The following is a 24,265-nucleotide window of genomic DNA, read 5'->3' as shown; positions in this document are numbered from 1 at the left end:
GTTGATAGATTTTAACTTTACTTTTTAATATGATATTTTAATTATAAAATAAATTTTTGAATATACTTACCCGGTGAATATATAATAGCTGAGCCTCCGGCGGCTCGACAGAAAAAACACAAAAACTCGCGAGCGATCGCTATGAAGGTTGCGGGTGTGCCCACTAGCGCCAACTATCGGCCAGATACCGCATATACATGTAAATAGCTCCAATTCTTCTCATCTCGCTGGGTCTCTATCGGGGAGGAAGGGGGGCCTTTAATTTATATATTCACCGGGTAAGTATATTCAAAAGTTTATTTTATAATTAAAATATCATTTTTAAATATTTAACTTAGCCGGTGAATATATAATAGCTGATTCAAACCCATGGTGGTGGGTAGAGACCAGAGTTAATCAAGTTTACAGCGTATATGCTTAGAGTTTTTGACAGTTATATCATAACAAAACCCAAATATATATAGGTACCTGGTAAGGAAGTTGACTTAGACGATTACTCTGCCTTGTTAGTCTGTCTTCCTCACGAAGCCCAGCGATCCTCTTAGGATGCTGAAAGACTCCCAGGAGCTGAAGTATCAAGGGCTGCAACCCATACAACAGGACCTCATCAAACCCCTAATCTGGGCGCTCTCAAGAAATGACATTTGACCACCCGCCAAATCAAAAAAGGATGCGAAAGGCTTCTTAGCCTTCCGTACAACCCAATTAAAAAAACATTTCAAGAGCAGATTAAAAGGATATTGGAATTAAGGGAATGTAATGGTAGAACCCTTACCCACTACTGCACTCGCTGTAACGAATGGACCCAGTGTGTAGCAGTCCTCGTAAAGAGTCTGGACATCTTTTAAGTAAAATGACGCGAATACCGACTTGCTTCTCCAAACGGTCGCGTCCATAATACTTTGCAGAGATCTATTTTGCTTAAAGGCCACGGAAGTTGCTATAGCTCTTACTTCGTGCGTCTTGACCTTAAGCAAGCATCGGTCTTTTTCATTCAAGTGAGAATGAGCCTCTCGTATTAAAAATCTGATAAAATATGACAAAGCATACTTTGACATAGGCAATGATGGTTTCTTAACTGAGCACCATAATGCCTCAGATCCACCTCGTAAGGACTTAGTACGAGCTAAGTAGAACTTAAGAGCTCTAACTGGACACAGCACTCTTTCAAGTTCGTTGCCTACGATCTCTGACAGGCAAGGTATATCAAAAGACTTAGGCCAAGGACGAGAAGGCAGTTCATTTTTGGCCAGGAAACCAAGTTGAAGTGAACATGTGGCTTTTTCTGTAGAAAAGCCGATGTTCTTACTGAAGGCATGAATTTCACTGACCCTTTTAGCCGAAGCCAAGCACACTAGGAAAAGCGTCTTGAGGGTGAGATCCTTCAGGGAGGCTGAATGTAATGGCTCAAACCTGTCTGACATGAGGAACCTTAGGACCACGTCTAAGTTCCATCCAGGAGTTGCCAAACGACGTTCCTTAGAGGTCTCGAAAGACTTAAGGAGATCTTGGAGATCTTTATTGTTGGAAAGATCTAAGCCTCTATGACGAAAGACCGAAGCCAACATGCTCCTGTAGCCCTTAATCGTGGGAGCTGAGAGGGAGCGAACATTTCTCAGATGTAAAAGAAAATCTGCGATTTGGGCTACAGAGGTACTGGAAGAGGACACAGATGCTGACTTGCACCAGTCTCGAAAGACTTCCCACTTCGACTGGTATACTCTGATGGTAGAAGCTCTCCTAGCTCTCGCAATCGCACTGGCTGCCTCCTTCGAAAAGCCTCGAGTTCTTGAGAGTCTCTCGATAGTCTGAAGGCAGTCAGACGAAGCGCGGGGAGGCTTTGATGAACATTCTTTACGTGGGGCTGACGTAAGAGATCTACCCTTAGAGGAAGACTTCTTGGAATGTCTACCAGCCATTGAAGTACCTCGGTGAACCACTCTCTCGCGGGCCAGAGGGGAGCAACCAAAGTCAACCTTGTCCCTTCGTGAGAGGCGAACTTCTGCAATACCTTGTTGACTATCTTGAATGGTGGGAATGCATATAAGTCCAGATGAGACCAATCCAGTAGAAACGCGTCTATATGGATTGCTTCTGGATCTGGGACTGGTGAGCAATAGATTGGTAACCTTTTGGTCAACGAGGTGGCAAAGAGGTCTATGGTGGGTTGACCCCAAGTCGCCCAAAGACTCTTGCACACGTCCTTGTGGAGGGTCCATTCCGTGGGTATCACCTGACCCCTCCGACTGAGACAGTCTGCCAAGACGTTCAAGTCCCCCTGGATGAATTTCGTCAACAGGGAGATGCCTCGATTTCTTGACCATATGAGAACGTCCCTTGCGATCTCGTACAGCGTGAGGGAGTGTGTGCCTCCTTGCTTGGAGATGTACGCCAAAGCTGTGGTGTTGTCTGAGTTGACCTCTACCACTTTGTTTCGAAGAAAACTTTCGAATTTCATCAAGGCCAAGTGGACTGCTAATAGCTCCTTGCCGTTGATGTGAATGCTCTTCTGACTTGAGGTCCACAGACCCGAGCATTCCCGACCGTCCAGGGTCGCACCCCAACCCAAATCCGACGCGTCTGAGAACAACACGTGGTTTGGGTTCTTGACTGCTAGGGATAGTCCCTCTCTCAGACTGATATTGCTGTCCCACCATTTCAGGCATGCCTTTACTGGTTCGGAGACTGGGATTGATACCGTCTCTAACGTCTTGTCCTTGTTCCAGTGAGAGGCTAGATGGAACTGGAGAGGCCGAAGGTGTAGTCTCCCTAGCGAGACAAACTGCTCCAGGGATGAGAGAGTCCCTACGAGACTCTTCCAACTCCTGACTGAACAAACGTTCTCTTTTCAGCATTAGTTGGACTTTGAGCAGGGCTTGTTCTATTCGGGTGGCAGACGGAAAAGCCCGAAAAACTGGACTGCGAATCTCCATCCCCAAATATAGAATAGTCTGGGATGGGATCAGTTGGGACTTTTCTAGGTTGACCAAAAGTCCCAACTCCCTGGCCAGACTCAACTTCCAATGTAGATCCTGCAGACAGCGATGACTGGACGATGCTCTGAGAAGCCAGTCGTCCAAGTACAGGGAGGCTCGGATTCCCGATAGATGGAGGAATTTTGCCACATTCCTCATGAGCCTCGTAAACACGAGAGGAGCAGGACTGAGGCCAAAGCACAGGGCTCGAAACTGGTACCCCACATTCCTGTAAACAAACCTCAGAAACGGTTGGGAATCCGGGTGTATAGGAATGTGGAAGTATGCATCCTGAAGGTCGAGAGAGACCTTCCAGTCGCCTTCCATTAATGCTGTCAAGACAGCCTGGTAGACTTCATCGTGAAGTTTGTCTTGACAATGAACACATTGAGCGCACTTGTCTCTTACGTACTCCTGCAGTGAACGTGGCTGCCAGATCATTGGAGCCATCCCTGATAGTCTTGTTCCTGCAGAGAACGTGGCTGTCAGATTATTGGAGCCATCCCTGATAGCCTTGTTTATGCATGACATAATTGTACAGCAAAACTTCAAACGCTCGAAAAAAAAAAAAAAAAAACTCCTAACAGGAGATGGTCTAGCTCTGAAGCCGACCATAAAATCTTGGAGCGTCTCAAGGCCAGGCGCCAGGGAGAGTCTATGAGGTTTGAGAAGTCTATCTGGGCAGAGGCAGGAACTCCCAAGCCGAGAACTTCTCCCGTGTCATACCAGACTCTCGCTCTATAAGCCAGTTTAAAAGGAGGGAAAGCAAAGGCTGTCTCCCCCAAACTCCTCCTGGTGATCAACCAGTCGCCTAGCAAACGTAAAGCTCTCTTAGAAGAGCGAGAGAGCACTAGCTTAGAAAACAACGGCTTCGAAGTAGCTAGGCCTAGTGTAAACTCTGACGTTTAGGCGAACGAGGAGCAGCAGCTACAAAAAGATCCGGACAAAGATCCTTAAAAATCAGCATGATTTATTTAAAGTCCATAGAGGGCTGAGCAGCTTTAGGCTCCTCTCCGTCTGACAGAGTCCCCAAGGGAATATCAGTAGGAGGGGGATCAGCAACTTCCTCATCTGAAGGAACCTTGTCCGACAATTGCCGAGTCTCAAGCAAGGGAGAGACCTGCCGTGGTGGCAATGCTTGACAAGCAGAGTCCACACGCAAAGGAGCAACAGTAGCAGTCAAGGACGCTATGTGATGTAACTGCTTAAAGGACTGACCAGCAACAACAACAGGTGCGGGAGGACGCTCAACGTCAACTCGAGACTGCCTTGACTGCCTAGACTGAGCAGTCAAAACAACTCTTGACTGCGGTGCTTGACGCTCAACGTCAAAACAAGTCAACTTCGCTGGTTGGCGAACGTCCTGAACGTCAACAAGAGCAAGCGGCAGCGGCTGAACGTCCACAAGCGGCTGAGAGTCAACACGGGACTGCATCGAGTGAGGCTCTACAAAACGTGATTGACGTGACTTTGTAACGTCAACGTCAACAGGACGAGCAAAGGCTCGTTTGGGCGGCTGACGGCCAGGATCTCGATCAGCTAAGCGGCGAGGATCATCGTGAACCTGCTCAGCAGAATAGTCCTCCATAAGAGAGGCAAGCTTATTCTGCATGTCTTGCAGTACAACCCATTTAGGATCAACGGGAATGGGTGCGGTAAGAGACGAGGGTAACGTCTGTGACTGCAAAACCTTGCCTACAATAAGACTCTCGGAGCCTGTGTTACGCTTCTGTTTAGGCGTCGAGCAGTCTTCCGATGACTGCACAGGGTCAGAGCTGTCCCAATGGCTACAACCAGGACGCTGGACCTGTCCTGAAGGGACTGACTTTCGCTTTAAGGGTCTCGAAACCTTGCTTCACGGTTTCTTACGCGATAAGCCTTCGGATGACGAGGAGAAAACCGTCTCGCTCGTGTTATGGTAGGGGCGGTCTTGACGAGACACTCCTGAAACCATAGAGGGAACGTCTGTTCGTTGGTTAAAGCCTCTCGAACCCATAAGTCCTACGACATTACTTCTCCCTGGGGCATGGGAGCTTGCAAGAGGTCTCGGACTAGGCGAACGACAGGCACGAACAGACGAACCCTCTGTCGCAACACTGATAACACTTTGCGCAATTATCACTTTATCACTACGATTTTCTGTTTTGCACTTACTTCACTGAAATCGAATTTTTCAATAATTCACATTAGGCATGAATAAAACTGATTTCTACCTGAAGCACGCAATTCTACCCTACATCAAAAGGTTATAATTGCGAAATAAGTCCTATAATGTAAGCACATTAATACAAGCAAAAAACAGTAAACATATATATCGAATAAAACGGAAATATATAAAGATAAAAGGATCAGTGACTGGGGAGGAGACTAAACACTAGTTCATTCAAAACTACGTTTTCAATCTCTCACCGTACAGTGCCTTGGGACGAGGATAAAAACTAAAAACGTTTTATCCTTACTCCCCGTACAGAGACTTGGGACGAGAGTAAACAACTGACTCGAGAACAACGTTACTCACTTGGGACGAGAATAAAGATCGGAACGTTCTCTCTTCCTCTCTCTCTCTCCGTCTCTTTCTCTCTCTCTCTCTCTCTCTCTCTCTCTCTCTCTCTCTCTCTCTCTCTCTCTCTCTCTCTCTCTCTCTCTCTCTCTCTGATTTCACACCGAAGAGAAAAGCCCACTCACCTTTCGTCAATAAACAGGTTATTTGACCAAAGGAAAAAACTGAAAGGACTAAGAAATTGAAAATTAACAAGTTCCTTTAAATTAGTATTTAAAACATTTCAGTTTGAAAGAAGAATGAACAAAACGTCAGAATCGATTTACTCTTTCTGCAAAGTGAAACCGTGATTCTCTCTCTCTCTATCGTAACGATAGAGCGCAAACTGCGTAGCATAAATAAACCAAACGTTAGTTCATCTTTGAAACAGCACGAAGACTATTCAAAGAAAATCTTTCATAAAATATCTACTAAAAAATATTCATTTAATAAGTTTTAAATCATTTGCTCTGTAAAAGTTATTTACGATTGAAAGGGCTCAACGTTGTTTAACTTCGGTTTCCAAGTTAGGACTGCCTACTCTCGGATTAGGGGAGGAATAGGTAAGTCCGCATATAAACAAATCATTAAAATTTATCTTGATGTTTATTATAAATGGAAAACTAATCGAAAAGGCCTAATAAAGGCGGGTGAGATATAAAATATATAGAGGAAAATCTATAATTAACAACAACAATTTATAACGTGATAAGATAATTGCTAAAAGCCTAAAACACACTTCCGTACTAAGGGAAGGGTCGGCCATCTTGAAAAGTCAAAGAAAGTCCAAAAAACAATCCAAAGTCATCAACAATTAAATCTATCCAAAAAACAGTTCAAGATTTAAGTTGAAGATAAAACACCTGCACTGCGAAAGCTCAAACCAAAAGGAAGTACTTCACCAAGACTGTTGAAAAACTCCAGGTTAACAGCGAGTAATGGTACGTCTTGTCGATCAGACCGACAGAGAAGAATTGGAGCTATTTACATGTATATGCGATATCTGGCCGATAGTTGGCGCTAGTGGGCACACCCGCAACCTTCATAGCGATCGCTCGCGAGTTTTTGTGTTTTTTCTGTCGAGCCGCCGGAGGCTCAGCTATTATATATTCACCGGCTAAGTTAAATATTTAAAACTAAAAGCCCATAAGTTTTTAGAGGAAATTATCCAAAGCTATGATTCAGTAAGAACAATTAAATTCCATAAATTGGCTAGTTTTTGTCAGAGAAAATAATGAAATAGTTATTAATACTGTATACATTTTAATGTTCTTATCATGCATTTTGTTACCAAATTTTACTTGGCATTATACATTTGTATTTAGAACGTCTTTCAAAATGGAATTGTCATTAGTACTGTAATATCATTTAGTTAGCTGTTAGTTTATTTGCACAAAAGCTGAGCATTTCCTCACCTTTGTCAGCATGGGAAATTTTTGGTAATAAAAAACATGGTGAATCAGTATTATATTCAAGATCTGTTGGGTTGAAAAGATGGTTGCTGGGTAAAAATAAAATCCCAAGTAAATGTTGTCTTCAGCATTCATTATGGTTCTCAGTGAGTGGCAAGTCATCAGTTAGCAACCTGTTTAACCCTTTTACCCCCAAAGGACGTACTGGTACGTTTCACAAAAGCCATCCCTTTACCCCCATGGACGTACCGGTAGGTCCTTGCAAAAAAATGCTGTAAGATTTGTTTTTTTCATATTTTTGATAATATTTTGAAAAAATTCAGGCATTTTCCAAGAGAATGAGACCAACCTGACCTCTCTATGACAAAAATTAAGGCTGTTAGAGCAATTTAAAAAATATATACTGGAAAATGTGCTGGGAAAAAAATAACCCCCTGGGGGTTAACGGTTGGAAATTTCCAAATAGCCTGGGGGTTAAAGGGTTAATAGAGCCTTAACCTGTTTTTCTCCTTTATACACACTTAGTCTTGTTGTTGTAGATTATAACCCAGTGAAAATTTTCAATATTTCTTATGTTTTTTACAGATAAATTGAGAGTTCACATGATCACTCATGCTGGGGGTCGTGCCCGATCCCGTCGAAAAAGGGGCCGTGGAAGAACAAATAATGTTGGTCGGAGGGATCAAACAGTTAAGCCAATGGTGAGGGAGACAGAAGAATATAAATGTTCAGTCTGTAATGTAAGTATCCCTTTGAATATATAGCTTCTTTTTAGAGACCTTGCTATGATTGCTGAATAATATTGTATGGTTTATTTCCTTGGTGACTTCTGTTTATAGCACATACTATATACATAGATGATTACTTATAGTAACCTGAACAGAATTTTAATAATGAGATATTTTTATACTCACCTGATGTTCATACTGCTCTTCTACTCAAAGCTGTGTCAACATCTACCCTAAAATGAAAATATTCCATTCTCTCTCCCTGCAAAATGCCTCCCACTCTGGGAACCACCTCACCATCTGTTTGGTGATGGCAACTAACTTTGAGGATACGACATATCTCCAATATTTCAGTTCTCGAACTTGAATGCCTGTTTATTAGTTTTTTGACATCAAGAATCAGTGGGAAGGATGAAAATATTATTAGAATTCTGTTTATTTTTATGAATGAGGAGGTGGGATATTGAAGGAAAGAGATGGCAAAGTAACAATCTAGATTAATGACTTTATCAACCGCTCAAGACTAGTTCAAAAGGTAACCAATCCTATTCCTAAGTAAACCTGTAATCACTCGAGTTTCACGGTTGAATTCCAAACTTATACCCACTACCCATATTTCAAAATTTATACAGTATGATAAATGAACCTTTATCTTTCTCACCGAGGAAAAAAGGTATAACCTCAAATAAGTTTAACCAAGGGAATTAACAGTAAATTCTTATTGTCACAATACCTCTCCCACTTAACACAGCACTAAATGCTTTGTGAATTTCTCATAAGAACTGATTTCTTTTGAATAAAGCCATGCAAAAACCAACTATGTAAACCACTGAGTCACTGTCAACACTCCTTCCCAAAAACATTTTAATACAAATAGAAGTAGCTGAACTACCTCTTCATGAATCTAAACCTTGAAGTCTTCCTCTGACTTGAATCTAACTCTCTGTTACCTTGTCACTGAAACTTTAACTAGCAACAAAATGTCATTTTAGGAAAGGTTACCTTTGGAAGTTTAAATTTATAAATCAATTAAGAACTTTTACTATTAATATGTCTTTTTATCATACAACTTTACAATTCTGACATATCACCACTTTTCCTCCCCAAAAAGGGTATGTGGCAGAGTATAAGATCTAGTAAAGATAATTAGTTCTTAAATAAGGTAAAGAGATAGAATCAACTTCCCTACCTCAAAATATTAATACAGGAAATGACCTGTTAATGGTAAAAAGAAAACTATGAGAACTTTAAAAGAAAAAACTTGAAGATTTTAAAGCAATGCCATTTAAAAAAAAAAAGTAACATTACTTCTTAGATTATCCTAATCTATTTAGACAAATATGAGGTTTTTAAAACTAAGAGGCCTGAATACATTTTCAACCCTGAAGAAAATAAGTTACACCAAGATACTTGATAAGACTACCTTCTCAGGTATGGTTTAAACCTCTATAGCTTATATAGATAATTTCTTCTAATAGAAACCAAAATTTCAACAAATATGCAAACTACTTCGTGGTACTGAAAATTCCTCAATTTGTACCAATCCATATAATTCTTCTTCATTATGTAGTAGCTTACCAATCTCTACTCGTTTTGTCTGTAAATATACTAGCGCTTACATTTACTCGAGTTAACCCATGGTGAGCTAGTGTTTGAGCTTGCAAGCGAATGAAACTCATTGCCAAGCAAAACATGATGTAACCAATTGAGTTTAGTTGAAACTTCCTTCACCCCGTCAATATTTGGGGATCTTATGATATGCCACTCGTCCCATTTAGGTTATACAATGTAGATTTTGAGCGCTCACTTTAGCAAGTGGAAAGATATTAGGATCCATGCAACAGTTTCTGTCCTCTGTCTCACAATTTAGATGTTTAATAGAGCATCTAAAATGGCAGCAATGCAAGGGTATAGCAGCAGAAGGGTCTTAAGTAATTGCATAATTTGAGGCTTTCGAATACTGTATGCATTGTGCCGTGAACTTTAAGAACCCTTACTGAAGGTAACACTGTTAACACTAAACTCAACCTAGAAAGTGAGGTTAGGTTTGGCAATTGGGTGGTTATGATCAGAAATATCATTTTTAAGGGATTAATTGCTGCCATGAATTGACAAAGGAAGCTAGCAATGTCAAAAGCTTTGAAGCTTATCCTCAAAATTGGCTGAATATGCAAATTATTAGAGGTGGAGGCTTGTCAAAATTGCTGTCATCCATATAATAATCAACAAGCTTAGTCTTTCCTAGATATTCCTTTGTTAACCCTTTTACCCCCAAAGAACGTACTGGTACGTTTCACAAAACCCATCCCCTTACCCCATGGACGTACCGGTACGTCCTTGCAAAAAAAATGCTATAAAAATTTTTTTTTCATATTTTTGATATTTTGAAAAACTTCAGGCATTTTCCAAGAGAATGAGACCAACCTGACCTCTCTATGACAAAAATTAAGGCTGTTAGAGCAATTTAAAAAATATATACTGCAAAATGTGCTGGGAAAAAAATAACCCCTTGGGGGTTAAGGGTTGGAAATTTCCAAAGAGCCTGGGGGTAAAAGGGTTAAAAGGAAGTTTCCTTTAGTGCTTTGAACTTTGAACTTGATTGGCAATCACCAAAACATACAGCTGTACTTCCAATGAGAGAAACAGGCATGCTCTTCCTTACAATGGCTATTCAAATAACAGTATTGTCTCTGATACAATACACAAACAAAACCCAGATCTTGAACTTTCAGTAATAATCCCCTTAAATGTTCCATGAAATAATTGCTATCCAGAATATATCTTAATAAGCAGTAATAGGTAACAGTCTGGAATATGTCTGAACTAAACCATGTCAACAGAAAAACTGAATGGACAAAGAGAGATTGGCATGTTAGTTACCACTTACAGCTAGAATCTTCCCTCCTTTACTAAGAGTGTGTTTATTGAAGGGAAAGATACTAGAAAATTTAAACAAATTTTTCAAATTTTACTGGGGGAATGTTGTTTAACTGAGCTTCTGGAGAAGAAGCAATATGAACATCAGGGAAACCTCATAGTAATAAAACCTCCTCCATCTGTTCAGCCATTCAAACAGAAAAAGGCTCGCATTGGTTCCTTGAGAACGTGCCTTCCCCCTACCAGCACTTTAGCTGGGAGAGTCACATGGCCCCTGTCGATTTCATTCGCCACGTCTCCATCTTCTGAAACCTACTTTACTAGGTTCATGTTCTTACATATCGCTGTCACGATACTTAACTGTTGCTATTGAGTTCTAAAATGCAGTCCTCATCAAGATCATCATTAGAAAAAGGTTCATCTATATTTCTTCAATTGAGAATATCTCAATCACCAGTTAGCTCTAGGTCGTTATCACTTCGCTATTAGCATATTCATCATTTAAAACCTCCCTGATATAAGCATTATCAAATGCATACTGTGATGGTATCACTCTCGGCCAATCGTCTGCACTCAAACCCGCAGACGATGATGTTGCTAGTATAAAATTTTAATGTACTGCTCTATATTCTTGCAGTGCTGTAGTGTATTTGAATAAATTTAAATTACTTTTACATCACCTACGAATATATTCCCAAGTATTGTAAATATAGAAATTTGTTATCATAACAGTTTAGGGTCTCTTATTGGCTGCAGGTGTCTCTCGATTACAATACCCTAAGATAAAGATTGCCAAATATATTTCATATTCTGGATGATTTTTTTATACCTATGTGTGATAAGGCATCTGGAAGACAATCACTTGAAAGTATTTAGCACAGTTCACAACACTTTTCCACCTAGAAGAAACAAATTATAATTTGGGAAACTAAATGATTGACTCTTGAGTAGAGGCACAGAAAATGTTAATAAATATATTATTTCAAAATATTTTCCCACAGACCCGTATTATGCAACAACTTTAACTGCAAAAGACCTTTTAATTGGCTGCAGAAGCATCAATTTTGAAGAAAATATATAGTTTTTAGAATTTGTAAACATGACCACCTGTTTTCTATGATAGCTTGATCTTTTTTTTCCCAAATGTTTACAACATTACCCACACCAAACAGAAGTTTAAGGCCATACTGTATATGACAGTGTGGGTTCTATTTATGAACATAACAATACTTGAGTTTTGACTGATGTTTGTTCCGTAACTGAAATACAAACCACGCTATTTACATGGGGTGATTACTTCGGCGCAGCCGATGACGAGCCATAAAGTTTTAACGAGGGTTTCCTACCCCACCGCTAGTTAGCGGGGGGGGTAGGGAGGGGTAGCACTTTACTTTTGGCTCGGATAGCGATCGGAGGTCTCCGCTCCTATCCTCATTTGACGGCCATTATTGTTTTGTCTTTTAACTTATCTTTTCTTATACTTAATATATTTAAACATTACTGATGTTTATATATATTTTTGTGAATAGAAAATAGTAAGTTTCCTTTGCTTTCGGTGTTGTGCGGTGTGTGTTGTGTACGTCTACTAGAGTTTCGCCGGCTTTGCAGGCCACCACGATCTTTTCGTGATCACGGCCTTTCACTCCTAGGCCACCATGGTTGCCTTTCGTGGAGACCGGCCCTTCTCTTGAGGTCGTTCACCCCTTACTCCGTACTATGCCTACGATAGCTTCTCAGAACTGAGTCGCTATTTCGTCTTATTTGTCTCAATTATTTTTACGAATATAATTGTGTTTTAACTTTTCAGCTCAGGGCTCACGTCCCTTCGGGGGTCGGTGATCCTTGGAACATTCAAAGTCAGCTGCATAATTATCATGTTATAATTCTGTTTTGTTAACTTTCGTCCCCCCCCCTCACCTGGGCATGCCGGGTGGGGGAGGGGGGGCGCATACCTTCTTTCGTTCTTATATTCTTTCCCTCGGGGTTTCTCTTCGGAGTTTCACCCGGGGGAATTTCTGTTAAATAATTATTCTGTTTTATTTTCCAGTTTACGATGCTGTTTCTTCATGCCTGTTGTGTGTGCCTTCGAAGCAGAGCTGTCCTGTTTATCCTGGGGAGTCGGCTTCGCCGTCGTCTCTCAAGGCATTCGTCAGGGGCGTTCCCTTCTCTTAGAAGTTCCTCCGTGATTACTGCCAGCTCTTCATTGCATCCTAGAATGATAAGGAGGTTCGCCTCCAGGGTAGTTAGTTAACTTCCCGTTTACTTTCCCTGGTCCTTGGCGGTTATGCTCTTGGGGCTGAGCGACCGCCCTTGTGACTTGCTCAAGGGGCTGAGCGGTTGCAAGGCTAGACCATGGTACTAGCGACTATGCTCTCGGGGCTGAGCGGTCGCTTCTGTAGCTACGCTCAAGGGGCTGAGCAGCTGCAGGATCAATCCGGCCCTCTCTCGTTCGCGAGGGAGGCCGCACTAAGGGCTCCTCCTCGGAGGATCGCTCCTTTTGTCTCTTCTACGAAGTGTCCCCTCCCGTTCGCGTGAGAGGACACTCACAGAGACTCCTCTTCGGAGGATTGTTCCTGTTTACGTCTGCTGATCTCACGGCCTTTCGGGGCTCCTTCACCAGTCTCTTCTACGAAGTGCTCACCTCTCTCGTTCGCGAGAGAGACCACTGATACAGACTCCTCTTTGGAGGATTGTTCCTGTCGTCAACAGCTTGCTGTTCAGTCACTAGCACTTCGGTGTTAGTGTCAGGGAAACTTCGGTTTCTCTTTTTCCCTGACCCTTCGGGGTCTCAGATCTTAGTTACGCAGTTCCCTCGGCTCTCGTAACTTTAGTCACTTCTACACTTCGGTGTTTAGTGACGGAGAAACTTCGGTTTCTCGTTGCATTGACCCTTCGGGGTCTTGCAACTATCCCCTCGGGGCCTCGCTACTCAGGCTACGTTAGACCCTTGGTCTCTCGTCCCTCAGTGTTCCTGTTGCCTGCTGTATCCGTTCCTGACTGCAGACGCGCCTTGGGCACCCACGCCCCCGTTATCTAACGGGCTCCCCTTTTCGGGGCAGGAGAGACTTTCTCACACCCTGAGTAAGTCCCTTAAGTGCCAGGTATCACCTGCGCGCCAACGTTCCCTTACGCGCTAGCGCTCGACTGCTGTTCCTGCTGTTCCTGAGACTGCCTTAGAGATACCCTGTTCCAGTATTCAGTTAGGCTGCTACCAACGTTCCCTGCGCATTTGCGCACATCGTTGGGGTTCCTGAGATAGCGCACTGGCGCTCACCAGCAGTTCAGCCTTCGGTGTCTCTAAGTCTCTTCTACAAAGGCCACCTCTCCCGTTCGCGGGAAAGATACCTCACAGAGACCACTCCTCGGAGTATTTAGCATTCCCTTAGTTGATTTTCGGCACTGAATAGACCTCGTGGTCCTCTTCAGGGGATGCTCTCCCTTTTAGGGACACATCCCAGTTCCTGATCTACGAGTTAACGATCCTTCAACCATTTCCGACGATCTTCTGTTGTGCAGGAGCCTACGATCTTCACTCACGCATAAGCGCTGAAGACCGCCCGCGTGCGGGATTATTTCCCACCCGCGATCTCGCGATCGTCGACGATTTAGCTGACGATCTTCTGTTCGCGCTAACGCGTAAGCGTTGATGATCGCCCGCGCGCGATCTCGCGATCGTCGACGATCGTTAGCCGATGATCTTCTGTTTGCGCTAACGCGTAATCGATGATGATCGCCCGCGTGCGATCTCGCGATCGTCGAGGGTCGTTAGCCGACGATCTTCTGTTCGCGCTAACGCGTAAGCATTGATGATCGCCCGCGCGCGACCTTCAAGGCCCTTCCCCTCGCGATCGTCAACCCGGAGACGGTCGTTAGCCGGCGATCTTCGGATCCAGCGCTAGGCGCGCAAGCTCTGACGATCTTCTTAGTGTGCGTAAGCGCCGAGGATCGGTCTGTGCGCGGGATGGTTTCCCGCGCGCGACAACGAGGCCTTCCGCGCGCGGTTCTCCACATGCGATCATCGACGGCCGTTAGCCGGCGATCTTCGGATCCGGCGCTAAGCGGAAGCGCCGACGATCTTCTTAGTACGCTTAAGCTCCGATGATTGTTCTGTGCGCGGGATGGATTCCCGCGCACAACAACGAGGCCATCCGCGCGCGGTTCTCCGCACGCGATCGTAGATGGCCGTTCGCCGCCGATCTTCGGATTCGGTGCTAGGCGCGCGAGCGCCGACGATCTTCACAGTACGCGTGAGCGCCGAAGATCGTTCAGTTCGCGGGATGGTTTCCCGCGCGCTACCATTGAGGCTCACGCAATCATCGCACGGATCGTCCGCTCGCGGTTTCCCGTTCGCGATCGTCGTAGATCGTCCACGCGCGGGCACCGAGGTTCCCGCTCATGATCGCTAACTATCTTCTCTCGCGGGCGAGCGCCGACAATCTTCGCTTACGCGTGAGTGTCGAAGATCGTCCGGGCTCACGTGAATCGCCGACGATCGTCTTACATAGTTGTAGATCATTCGCACGCGGGCACTATGGGTCCCCGCTCACTGTCTCCTACGGTTTTTCTCTCGCGCTAGCGCCGACGATCTTGATGGTTTCCCACATGCAATCGCCGACGGCGCTAGCACCGGCGATCTTTTTTCGCCGAGATCGTTCGCGCGTGGGATGGTTTCCCTTGCCCACGATCTTTCACGCGCAAGCGCCAGCGATCTTCATACGCGCGGAGACGCGGGGATCGTTCACGCGGTCGCCGATACACCCACGCTCACGCGGGTACGCGGGCGCGGTTATTCTGCTACGCATGCTTTATTCACGCGCTACCCAGATCTGTGCTTTTCGCGCGATCGTCAGCGTGATCGGCGCACCGTTCTCCGACACGACCGCGCCCTGTTTACATCAGGGCTTATGGCGGTCAAGCCACCTCCGCGTTTCCCTCCCCCGCAGCGCAGAGTAACGCCCTCTCCGGAAGGAGGAGAAGGTTTCCGGACAGGTCAAAGGACTCTTCTCCCTTCACTGCAGATTCTCTACGGGCGAATCCTCATGTGTCATCTCCCCCAAAGGATCGAACGATCCTCTTCCCTCCAGAGGGACTCCTTGTCAGCGCGAGGATTGGTCGGCATCCCTGGTGGGGTGCCGTCGTCAGAGCGCTCAAGCAGGCGATGAGCCTGTGCCTTCTGACTGGGGTCACTAATCAGTAGCAGCTTCCTCTCCCCCTGAAGGGGGTGAGAGGAATCCCTGGCTTGATATCTTCCCCAAGGACTATCCTGTCCCTTCGCGAGTCCTTACGCAGACGATGAGCCCTCCTCAGACTCCATCTCCCCTTCCCTGCGGATGAGCTTTGCCCATCCCCAGGAGGGTCGGAAGACCCGGTCCTCTCCACCTTCACTCCATAGGGAGATTCCCCGCCTCTTCCTGAGGGTCCTATCGTGCGGAGGGGGCGAAGCCTTACATCCTTCCTCGCTGGGTTCCTGTTTCCCCTCCTAGGAGGGATCCTAAGGCCCTGTCTTCCGCAAGGATCCGACAGGATCCAGTTGGACCCTTGGGGCATGTCTACGAGTCTCCCCAGGAAGAGCCTCCGGGGATGGGAGACCTTGCTGCCAGTCCATCAGGAGGAGGAGCTCCAGGGGTCGGAACTTGCGTTCTGGCAGGTTCTGGCCCTCAGGAGAAACCTAGAGGGGATCCCAGATTCAGAGATTCCTCTTCGGTAAGGGAAGGATTCGGTCCTGGACCGAGTTCTACTTACCCAAGGACTCCCTTACGCCAGTGCAGCTTGCCCTGGTTTCAGGGAATGGAGAGCGCCAGAGACTAGGCCGAGGGCCAGCACTCCGAGCTTGTCTCCTTCAACAGTCCCGGTTGGTTTCAAGCCCCTCCCTCCTCCCTGGGTAGGGATCGGTAAGGGGACGGGCCCTCCGGGCGGAAGTCCAGTCCATGTCGGAGGGGCGCCCCCTCCAAGAGGTGGTCAACGGGTTTCGAGGCCTCCGTAATCGTCTCCTTCCCTTCTCAACTCTGTACAGGGTTGTCAAACAGTCTCCGTTCAGCATAGCAACAGCAGACGCGGTCAGCTTTGCGGTGAGACCACAAGTCTTCATGGGTACAATGGTCCGGTAGGACTCGTACTTCCGGTCCTGGTTCACCCATCTTCAAGGAAGTACTTTGGAGTCCGCCTGGAAGGCGGGTATACCAGTTCAAGGGCTGTGCTTCGGCCTCTCCACGGCACCTCAACAGTTCTCCGATGCTTCCTCTCAGATCTCTTCACGGGCTCTCAGCATCGGCATCCGGCCACTCCGTTTCCTGGGTGGCTGGCCGATCCTGGCACACTCGAAGGCTTCCCTTCTTTGTCTTCGGGACAAGCTCCTCAGACTTTACCAAGTTATAAAGATCATGGTGGTCCTCGAGGAGTCCTCCCCGCATCCCTCTCGGAGTCTAGTATACCGAGCCTGGTCTTAGGCTCCTATCTCCCGTAGCCTTCCCTTCAGACGTTAGGGTACCAAGGCTGAGGAAGGTCGCGAGACCTTTCCTCACACGAGAAGACCCTCCAACCCAAGGTTGTTACGTCTCTCCTCCCTGGCCCGTCTTGTTTCCACAGTCGCCCCAGGTTGAGTTCTCTCCAGTGGCGACTCGGGGCGTGGGGGAGTCTGGGGCACGTCTCCCCAGACGCCGAGACCCCTAGGGGACAACCGGTACAGACGAACCCATAGGGGTGGGACGCTGACGAGGCCCTACAAGAGGGAGTGGTCCTTCTCGTCCTTCCCCCTAACTTGATGCTGTTTTCGGACGCGTCAAAGAAAAGGGGGGGCCCACGTTCTGATCCACGGGTCCTCAGGCCGGGTGTCAGAACCAGGAAGAACCTTCTCTAGTCCTACTAGAGACGGAAACCGTGTTTCTGGCTCCTCGGTAGCTCCGCCTAGCCTGGCGGACTACTTTGTGGTTATGAGGATCAACAACACCACAGTGATGGTTTTCTGGCCCAGACAAGGAGGTACTTTTCAGTACAACCATCCCATCCTGCGGTAGAGATACCGGGATGGTCCGAGTCCCCCTCGGTCTCCTTGGCAGCTTGCTTGATTCCAGGCAAAGGAATGAGCTCTCCGACAGTCTGAGCAGTGTGTCACGGACACCACACTCCGAGTGGTCTTTGGATCCTCAAGTAGCCACAAGTCCTGTCTCGGTGGCGCTCCCTCGGTGGACCGGTTCGCTACAGCACTGAGCTGCAAGCTCCCGCTGTACTGCTCCCCAGTCACGGATCCCAAGGCCCTCTGGTAGGAGGCCTTCCAGCAACGGTGGGACACCATCGATGTGTTGCCTCCGTAGCTTGCTCCTCTTCCCGCCGGGAGTCTATCCAGCATCTCCTCAAAGAGAGAGGATTTTCGGAACAAGTGGCGAAAAGGAGGCCTGGACACCTGCGCAAGTCTTCCGCAAGTAGTCTCCCAGGCGATAGGGCGAGTTTCTGTGACCGGTGTCGGGGAGAGGGCATCCCTCCACACGTTGCCGCTTCCAGCAATACCGGAGCCCCTAGTGGGATTGCGGGATAAATGTGCCTTTCAGTTTCGACTGTGAAAGGCTATCTCTCAGCCTTAAGTCTTGCCTCCTGGCTCTAGGGACAAACATTTCTCCCCCCGCTGGAACTCTTCCTTCGCATGCGAAGCCTTGTCCTCTCCTGCCCTCAGTCGAAGGTGAGACCTCCTCCTTGGGACGTGGTTCGAGTCCTCGAGTCTCTAAAGAGACCCCCTGACGAACCACTACGTAAGTCCCCAGCCCACCACCTTTCTGGGTAGACAGTGTTCCTGCTAGCCTATCTTCAGCCAAGCGAGTCACATGGTCTCTCTTACGACTTCGCCCATTCAGGGGGTTAGGGGGAGGCAACATTCAGGTTCGTCCCTGAGGTTTGTTGCCGAGACTCAGAATCCGGGAGTGCCGGACCCGCTTCGACTCCTTCCAGGGTACGAATCTCCGTCCTGTAGCAGATGACTCGGTCCACCTCCTACCTTGCCGGTAGGGGGTCCGAGCTGGTGTCTTCAGAGAACAGCTGCAGTTCTTCTCCAGGTCCAAGTCTCGTTCGTGGATCCTGGGTAACGAGGAGAAGGGTCTCCAGGAGTACCATCTCGGCCTGGATTCGCAGGGTGCTACACCCTGCCTCGAATCCTGACCCCATGATGTCAGGGGCTTAGATACGTCCCTGCCCTTCATGGAGCATCTTTCAGTGACGTAGGTCCTACAAGCGGGGATGTTGAAGCATCAGATCTTCTTCTCAGCCCCTTACCTGCAAGACATGACCCACAGGTGGCTCGATACGTTTCTATCGGCCCTGTGGTGGCTTCACAACAGCTGGTCTAAACCTCAGGCTCCTTGATGGACAAGTAGCAGAAGGTTGAGGGCATTGTTACCTGGTGTTAGTCTGCATGAATGAAAAGATCTGTCTGGCCCTTATCCTTTTCTTAATCCTCTCCTCCCACGGAGAAAGCAGCATCCTGGGTTCTCTGCACAGCTGACCTCAAACCACTGCAGGTAGACCATGCTTCCTTGTGTTCCTAGTATTAGGTGTAATACTGTCATGTCCCCATACCCTGATGAGGTGGTATTGGGAGAGTCCTAGCCTGGATTCCCTTCTGAGGGACTCCAGGGCAACTGCCTGGGACAAGTCACTTTTCACCTTCGCACACACCTTACGTAGGCCGCGGCAGTTTCACAACCGCCAGCGAGGAGCAGGGATTCCCTATTGTCCGAGTACTTGATCGCTCGAATATGGAATCCCCGGGCAAGCCAAAGCCAGTATGGCCGGGACTTTCCACCCTTCCTAAGGGTTAAGTCACCCCATGTAAATAGCGTGGTTTGTATTTCAGTTACGGAACAAATGACAAATTCGTAGATAATTTGTATTTTTCCTAACTATACAAACCTTAGCTATTTACAGTTATGTGCCCGCCAGCCCTGTCCGCCAAGATAAGTCCTACCTTTAAGTAAAGTGGAGTATTCTCCGGTGTGTGTGAGGGGGAGGGGTAGCTAGCTACCCCTCCCTACCCCCCCGCTAACTAGCGGTGGGGTAGGAAACCCTCGTTAAAACTTTATGGCTCGTCATCGGCTGCGCCGAAGTAATCACCCCATGTAAATAGCTAAGGTTTGTATAGTTAGGAAAAATACAAATTATCTACGAATTTGTCATTTTTATTTGTTACTGTAGATATTATAGCCCTAGCCTGAAGAATCATATGTCAAAGGAATATAAGTTGCCCATTGATTATGAAATTTGGGTGCGCTAGCTGCTTTGTGTGATATTTATTACTATTGGATTGTGACACTTCATTATATATAGTGTTGAATATTTTGTAGGGCAGCATTTGCATTTTTATTTGTAAATAGTTTGCCTGAAATGACCATTCTTAGGTATCAAAGTAATACATTATACCCCTTATATTATTCTTTGGTGATACAGGTATATCTATTTTGTATATGATATTGTACATTCTCCCTTATTTTGCTCTCTTTTAGTTGCCTCATTCTGGAGAGGATCATAAGTGTTTAGTTATTGAAGATATTGATGCCGAATTAACCGCAATCGAAGAAACTGGGACAACTAGCATGTCTGAAACACATGTATCTCGAGCTCGGCCAGTGCGTCAGGCTGTGGTGCGAAGAGCCAAGGACCAAACAAGATACAGCAGAGGAAGTGGACGAAAAAAGCGTGGAGGGCTTTCAAATCAGATACCTACCCCTCCTCCGTCTGCTCCCTCAGCTACTCACTGCAAAAATAACGATGAACAAGAAAAAACCGATAACCAAAATTTGGAATCTCAAGCTTCACCATCACAGGAAGAAAATATCATACCGGTACATTCAGTTGAAGGTGCAAATGAAATGGAAAACAAAGGGAACACAAAAAATGTAGAAATTATTTACATACCCTTTTCACTTCCTCTTACTCGCCCTATTCAAGCGGAGCTTATAAGAGCTATGTCACGCGAAGAAGAGTGTCATGTTACTAGTGAGATTCTAGAAGGAGGTCCAACTATAACCCTTGATGGGTCAACTTCATCTCTCTTGGTAGGGAATAATTCTGTGGTGCCTTTGGTAAGTCCTACCTCAGTTCATGGAGTTGATACAATTGAATCAGACCAATTGCAAAATAATTCCCAGGATTTGCAGGATATATACAGTCCACCAGCACAACAAATAACCACTGGAACCACATCTCATATAGTAGAAAACTCCTTAGCGGGTACTCATATACAAAGTATGCAGCTAGACCATGAAGGTGAAATAGAAGAAACTCAGTTAGCACACACCCACATTTCCCATCTTACCACATGTATTTTGCCAGATCAAACATAATTGCCTATTTTGGGTAAGCTCATATAAATTATGAGAAATTTGTTATATTGTACAGCTCAAAAATCTTCATTGTTTTCTTTTCAATGTTTTTTGTTCAGTTGATTGTAAATTGAGAATAATTCTTGAACTTTGAGTGGAAAGACGTACTGTAGTTCAAACTATTATTTTTTGTTGTGTGTCATAACTATAGATCCGTGCTAACTGCCTCGTGTAAGAGGCTAATACTCCGCTAGGTATCGAGGAAAACAAGCACCAGAAGGTTATAATCATCGTAGGGTACTTTAGAAAAGAGCTTTTGTGTCTTTTGTTATATGTTACCTCTTGATAATCATCTTCAAGATCATTGCTTTATATTACCAATTTTTAGGTAAAATGCCTAATAGTTTTTTCATGAAATTTTATTTAAACCAATCAATTAGTCAATTTTTACAGAGATTTCCAAATGGTTATTTAAAGACTATCGCTCCTCAAATATCTGGTAGTTAGTAAAGTATAATCGTATACACTACTGTAATAATGCTCTGCTTAAAATGTTCTTGGATTCATGTAAGGCATTTCAAGAATTTAATGTTATGAATTATTGTTAATAGATTGATAAAATATTCATATTTTTATATATGAATAGGTATTATTACAGAAGGTCTCAACTTACAAACTTAATGGGTTCCAAGAAGCTGTTTGGAAGTCGAATTGTTTGTAAGACCAATTTTTTTAGATTTTGGCTTAGGTTAGGCCTAACCTGAATTCCATGCCTATGATTTCTAGCTATAAAAGTCAACAAATAGTCAGGTTTTATATGAAATAGATATCAGTTTATTACAGATGTTGTTTTGCTACTGTTTTAAATGATACAATATTGTTTTTTTGGGCTCAAGCCATGTCCTGATGGAACTTCCATCAGGACGACATGGCCATCTCACCTAAAAATAGATTTTTCGCTTCGCTCAAAATCCGTTTTTTAGTTGAATCGGTGTTTGTATCTCCGAATGTTGTGAGTCGAGTCTTTGTAAGTCGAGGTCCTTCTGTATTTAATAAAAGACAGTCGTGTAATTTAGTCGCAAATCATTATCTATTCAATACATGATTGATGAGAGGTGTTATTTTGCAAGTGTACCTGAACTTACAGTGTCTCTCTCTGAATTGTCTGTGATGGCTATTTCATCACTAGACTTAAGCAGAGATGTTAAGTTGTAGAAAATGGAACGGGTTTGTTATTCTTCTTTATCCACTGAATTACTTCAACAATTATTTTCATCCTTGGGTCACATGATCACTGCCTGGTGTTTATTACAGTCAACTCTCATTATCTTCGATTAATTAGTTTATGACAACAGCCTTGTATGCCCAAATCACTGATATGAAACTAATTTTTCCCATTAGAATACATGTTAAGTTTGTCTAATGTTGACCCCTAGTCCCCATCTTTTCTCGTATTTTAAGTAAATGATGTATATTTTACCTATTGTATTTAATAATCCTGAGTTTAAGAATGAAATTAACATCACTATGTCATGAATTGTGGTGAGCAATTTGTGGATTCATGTCGGTGAAAGAAACATAAACAAATATATGGCATTTGATTTCATCAGCTGATTCTCTCTCTCTCTCTCTCTCTCTCTCTCTCAGGTGCCATAAAATACATAGATTTAGGAGAAGAAACAAGAATCTTTGTTCTCCTAGAAATGCCATTTAAATACAACACAAAACCAATTTATACTCTACATAAATCAATTTTCAACTGTAGCTTAAAACTCATTTGATTTTGTCAGCTGACAACTGGTTTTAGCTGACAACTATGCAGTATTGAAATTTAAAAAGTTAATTGTGCTTTATCAAAGTGTTTTAGTATTGTAATTTTGTTTTAAATTTTGAATGCATTTTATCAATTAACTTTTTTTTTTGTAGTCAATTGATCTCAAGCTGCCGCTATCGAGAGTATGCACACATACTAATAACAAAGTATCTTTGATAAAATTTCTTAACTTGCTCAAACATCTTCATAATGAATATTACATCAGCACAAATATGTTATAGCCTATCATAGTTTTCATAGTTTGTTTATAGCTATCATTATTAGTGATCACTTGGCCATAAAACTCTCTCTCTCTCTCTCTCTCTCTCTCTCTCTCTCTCTCTCTCTCTCTCTCTCTCTCTCTCTCTCTCTCTCTCTCTCTCTCTCTCAGAGATACTATACAATACGTACATATATGTCAGAAGAAACAAAAATCTTAGTTTCTGTTAAAAAGTGCCAATTAAGTACTACACATAACGTAAATTTATACTTTGCTTAAATTATGTTTCATAGTAGACTAGAATTAAATCACTGCACTCAATTTTGTTAGCTGATCTCTTGTTTTAATCGACAGCATAATATGTACTGAAAGAAGTATAAAAAAGTAATAGATTTATGCTGAGCTTCATTTAGGCAGTTTTGAACATTTCTATTATCAATTTAAGGTACATTTTAACACAGCAATAACCAATTGTTTTTATTTTTGTTTGTCATCAGCTGATCTCAAGGTGATGGTATCTAGAATATGCTCATATATAATTAACAGAGAATCAATTATACAATTTCCTTACTTATGCAGTACTATTTTCCAATTTCTAGCTCTAAAGTTTCACATTTTGTCTTGCGATCTTTGGAAATTTTTAATATTGTGTTGTACAGCATTATTTGCTGATTTCTAATGTTAAATTTCAAGTTTTGACTAGTGCTTTTTAACATTATGCTGTATAGGGCAATTTGTAATTAAATTTCACGTTTTGACTTTCTTTTGGTGACTTTTAATACTTTACAGTATTATTTATCAATTTTTTATGCTAGATTTTTCGTTTTGACTTGTCCTTTGGCAATTTTTAGTGTCTTTTAGCCTTTTTGCATTACAGTACAGTATTAAAATTCACAAACGCCAAACACGTGGATAACAAGAGTTGACTGTATTTACTGTAATTGTACATTTTCCACCTCCCAACTACTTTCTTCCTTATTACCTTAACTATGCTTCTATGGTTTCTTGTGGACTAAATTAGGAGCTTCTAACTATGGCTATTTGAAGGTTTCCTGTGAAATAAATCAAGAACTTCTAACTATGATCCTATGAGGTTTTCCTGTCTACTAAATTAAGAGTTTCTCCTTGATTTTGTGGCATCTGATGTAGGTGCGTGATTGATAATTTTATTGCTGGTGTCAAGATATAGGTCCTTGACAACAAAATAGCTATTAGGTAAAAGTCAATGTATACAGTACTTACATACACACATTAATACATGTTCATATATACACATCAGACTTATGAAAAATATTGAGTAATATTCATTACTACCTTACATACTGATAAATTCATCGACTTTCAAGAATTATAAAATAAAACTTCTAGCAAAGCCTTTAACACCAGCTATTTGTTCT

At 44.0% G+C, this 24,265-nt stretch overlaps 1 protein-coding gene across 2 annotated transcripts in view; it reads left to right on the top strand.

Annotated features, from left to right (window-relative positions):
• LOC137657909 (zinc finger protein 341-like) overlaps window positions 1–22,314 on the top strand; it is a 130,332-nt gene extending 108,018 nt beyond the window's left edge. For both annotated transcript variants that reach the window (XM_068392566.1, XM_068392556.1), the window contains exons 13-14: window positions 7,512–7,666; window positions 20,017–22,314. In XM_068392566.1, coding sequence (XP_068248667.1) covers window positions 7,512–7,666; window positions 20,017–20,856 — 995 coding nt within the window. In that variant the 3' untranslated portion in view covers window positions 20,857–22,314. The remainder of the gene's footprint in view (window positions 1–7,511; window positions 7,667–20,016) is intronic.
• Window positions 22,315–24,265: the final 1,951 nt, after the last annotated feature.

This window comes from Palaemon carinicauda, chromosome 1, assembly GCF_036898095.1.
Source record: "Palaemon carinicauda isolate YSFRI2023 chromosome 1, ASM3689809v2, whole genome shotgun sequence".
Lineage (NCBI taxonomy): Eukaryota > Metazoa > Arthropoda > Malacostraca > Decapoda > Palaemonidae > Palaemon > Palaemon carinicauda.
This window is presented reverse-complemented; position numbering and strand designations above follow the sequence as displayed.